General features: G+C 23.8%; 1 protein-coding gene across 1 annotated transcript; it reads left to right on the plus strand.

The window, feature by feature from the left end:
- Positions 1-245: 245 nt before the first annotated feature.
- LOC132927504 (signal recognition particle 9 kDa protein) lies at positions 246-2,639 on the plus strand. The gene is made up of 3 exons (XM_060992045.1): positions 246-548; positions 1,793-1,861; positions 2,151-2,639. Exons 1-3 carry the CDS (start codon positions 480-482, stop codon positions 2,244-2,246), a joined length of 234 nt encoding a protein of 77 aa, XP_060848028.1. The 5' UTR covers positions 246-479; the 3' UTR covers positions 2,247-2,639.
- Positions 2,640-3,145: the final 506 nt, after the last annotated feature.

Raw genomic sequence — 3,145 nt, forward strand, 5'->3', positions numbered from 1 at the left:
CATAAAGACAAACCTAAAAGGCTATACATATAAAATAAAGTTATATAGTTATTTTGATAAATTGAGACCAATTAAATTGTATAATATTATGCTTATACGTTAGGTAGCTGGTATGTAATTTTATTTTACCGCCGTACCGGTATTATAAATGCGTGCCAAGTTGTTTATCGCGACGACTGTGTGTCCCCTGCAAACTGTCCCACGCCTTTTATCAGCTTATCACAAACGTTATCAATTCACAAGGAATACCGACGTCACCGTCTGTCCGCACCACGACATCGACGAGCAACGAGCGTCATCGTAGGTAGCGGTTTGTGTTTAATCTGTTGTGTTTGTCGTTGTTTTGCGTTCACCATCGTGGACACGCTCCGGAAAAGAAGTACGACGCCAATGTGAATTCTCATCGGTTGACCGTTCTGACCGTTCCGTATTTCTCTTTCGGCGACCTTTTATAGCGAAGCGACTATCCGAACGTCGACATGTATCTAAAGACGTGGAAGGAATTTGAAACCGCTTCGTACAATCTGCTCCTCAAAGATCCGACCAGGGTGATTGACGTTTTATTATCTAGTTAGGACAATAATTTTAATCGTGTGAATCGCACGTCTTACAGTGAAAATACGTACAAATAAATTTGTATACCTTAATTCACTTTTAATAAAACCAATTTATAAATTTTTCATTTATCGTTAACATTTTTTTTTGTGTATTCAGATAATATCAAGATTAGTATTCTATGTTAGGCAGTTGTTTTTAAGCTATTATGTTCTGTGTTTCACAGTTGAAGTTAGAAGTATGTAGTATGTTCTATAATCTATTCCTTAAATGATATACCTACCTTATGAAATTATGTATTAAGTGCATCTAATAAAAAAACAAATAGGCATTAAATTATATATTTTTTTTTTATTTTTCATAATATAATCCACAATCTCAAATCTGTTACAATTTTTTACATAAATTAATTTGTAAAAATTAATTATTATCATTTTATTAAAGTTTTCACATACAATACTTTAAACTTAACACTAAAATAAAATCACATAAAACTATTCAATAATTATAATTAGTCTATTAATTACTATGCATTTTAGTTTTGCAAAAGAAAAGTATAAATAACATTACTTAAATATTTGTAAAAATAAGAAACACATGTATTACCGTTACAAAAAAAAAATTTGTTTAAACACCTGTATATCTGTGTAAGTAAAACATTAGAAATATAAAATAGTAGACTAATATTTAAAAGTTAAAAATTTAGCACCACAGTAACAAATCCAATTATAAAAGAATGCAATTTTCTATTGCTTAAATATGTATTTTTGTATGGCTTATTCTATAATTTGTTAGTAGTTTAAGCAACAAAATCAAATTTTAAACTTTAATCAAAACAATATAATTATTTTTTAGTTTAAATCAAACTTGCTTACTATAGTTATAACAAATTTTAAATTTTCGGTATTGAAAAAAAGTCATATGTACCAAATTACCTTATACTTTTCATAAAAAAAAAAATGGATAAAAACAATAATTAAATTGTTTTAGTGAATTGGAGTATTATATTTCTAATAAATACCTACCTGTTAAATAAAACATATTATACAATTAATATATCTACTAATAAATTAATAAAATAAAATAATTATTTTATTTAATTAAATTAGTTGCAAAATTAATGTTAATTTAATAAGTTGCATAATTAATGTTAATTAATTATATTTGCAATAATAATTTTTGTTGTAAAAATTGAATGCCGTATTGTGGACAATAATGGAAAATATTTTTATTCTAGGTCAGATGTACTATGAAGTATTGTCATAGTGAATCAACTGTGCAATTAAAAGTAACTGATGATATTTCGGTAAATAACTTAATTAATTTATATTATATTATTAAAATATACATTATGATGTTTATATTTATTGTAATATATACTTGATGGTCAAATTAAATTGTCTTATTTTTAAAATGTTTTCTTTGATACATATATCTCTGCTAACCCTGAAAAAAATACTCAGGTTTTTTTAATTCTGCAGAATAAATTATACCCTTTATGTTAGATAGATATATGTACACCATCATAATATATATTACAATATACCATCATTTATTTAACGATAACATTTAATAATAATGTATTTGTATTTCAGTGCTTGCAGTTTAAAACCTCAGATATACAAAATGTAAAGAAAATTGAAGTATTTTATGCTACAATTATGAAACAAATAATATCTAATGAACTTTGAAATTATAATCAAAAATTATTTATTTTAAATTGTGAAAATGTATAATTGTATAAGTACTTATTGTTATAACATCAAAATATACAAAAAAAGTATATAAATAATACAATGTAAGAACATTCCAAACGAAAACACAAAACACCATATAAGATTAGTTGTCTTATTATTTGAGGCCGTAATTATTTTGAATAATTTTTTATTATATGAGCTAGGAGTTTGCTACTCCTAAAAATAGCAAAAAAATTGCTCAAATAAAATACATTCAAATTGTAATTTTGATTTGATAATGAAATTAAACAATGTATTATAAATTGTATTTATATACTAATACTGTGTAAATACTAATTTCATTTGAATGTTTTTAAATAATTAAAACAAAAATTAATAAAAAATTAACTAATATATGTATTTTTGTTTACCTAGTTAGCTTGGTAATCTTAAGACTGACTATATTTTCAAGAAATTTGTTTTAAAAGTGTAATACATTTCAATATAAATTAAACTTATTGCAGTATTTCAAATTGTCTAATAAAATGTATAAAGAGGACTTCTTACCCACATCTATTATATCCATTTTACTAACTCATAACATACTATATTTTATGTTCAGAATAATCTTCTATATTACTACAACTTTTAATAATTATAATAATTATAATTATTAATTTCAAAAGTAAAAATTTTATCTAGGGCCCTAGATAAGCCTTAAAATTCTATAGTATAAAAAAAAAAAAATCACAATGTGTAATACAATTAAAGATTATGTTTTGAAAACTGGATCTGCTAATATATTTATAAAAATATCATTAAATACATTGTTTAATTTGTCAATATATTTATAAATAAGCATTGGGTATCGACTATTATTTAATATTCTAAGTTGTGAATTTGATTTAAATTTG

This window comes from Rhopalosiphum padi, chromosome 3 (genome assembly GCF_020882245.1).
Source record: "Rhopalosiphum padi isolate XX-2018 chromosome 3, ASM2088224v1, whole genome shotgun sequence".
Classification (NCBI taxonomy): domain Eukaryota; kingdom Metazoa; phylum Arthropoda; class Insecta; order Hemiptera; family Aphididae; genus Rhopalosiphum; species Rhopalosiphum padi.

Coding starts and splice junctions, on each gene's coding strand:
- LOC132927504 (XM_060992045.1), top strand. CDS start 480: ATGTATCTAAAGACGTGGAAGGAATTTGAAACCGCTTCGTACAATCTG. Junction 549..1,792: donor TCCTCAAAGATCCGACCAGG/GTGATTGACGTT, acceptor TTTTTATTCTAG/GTCAGATGTACTATGAAGTA. Junction 1,862..2,150: donor AAGTAACTGATGATATTTCG/GTAAATAACTTA, acceptor TTTGTATTTCAG/TGCTTGCAGTTTAAAACCTC.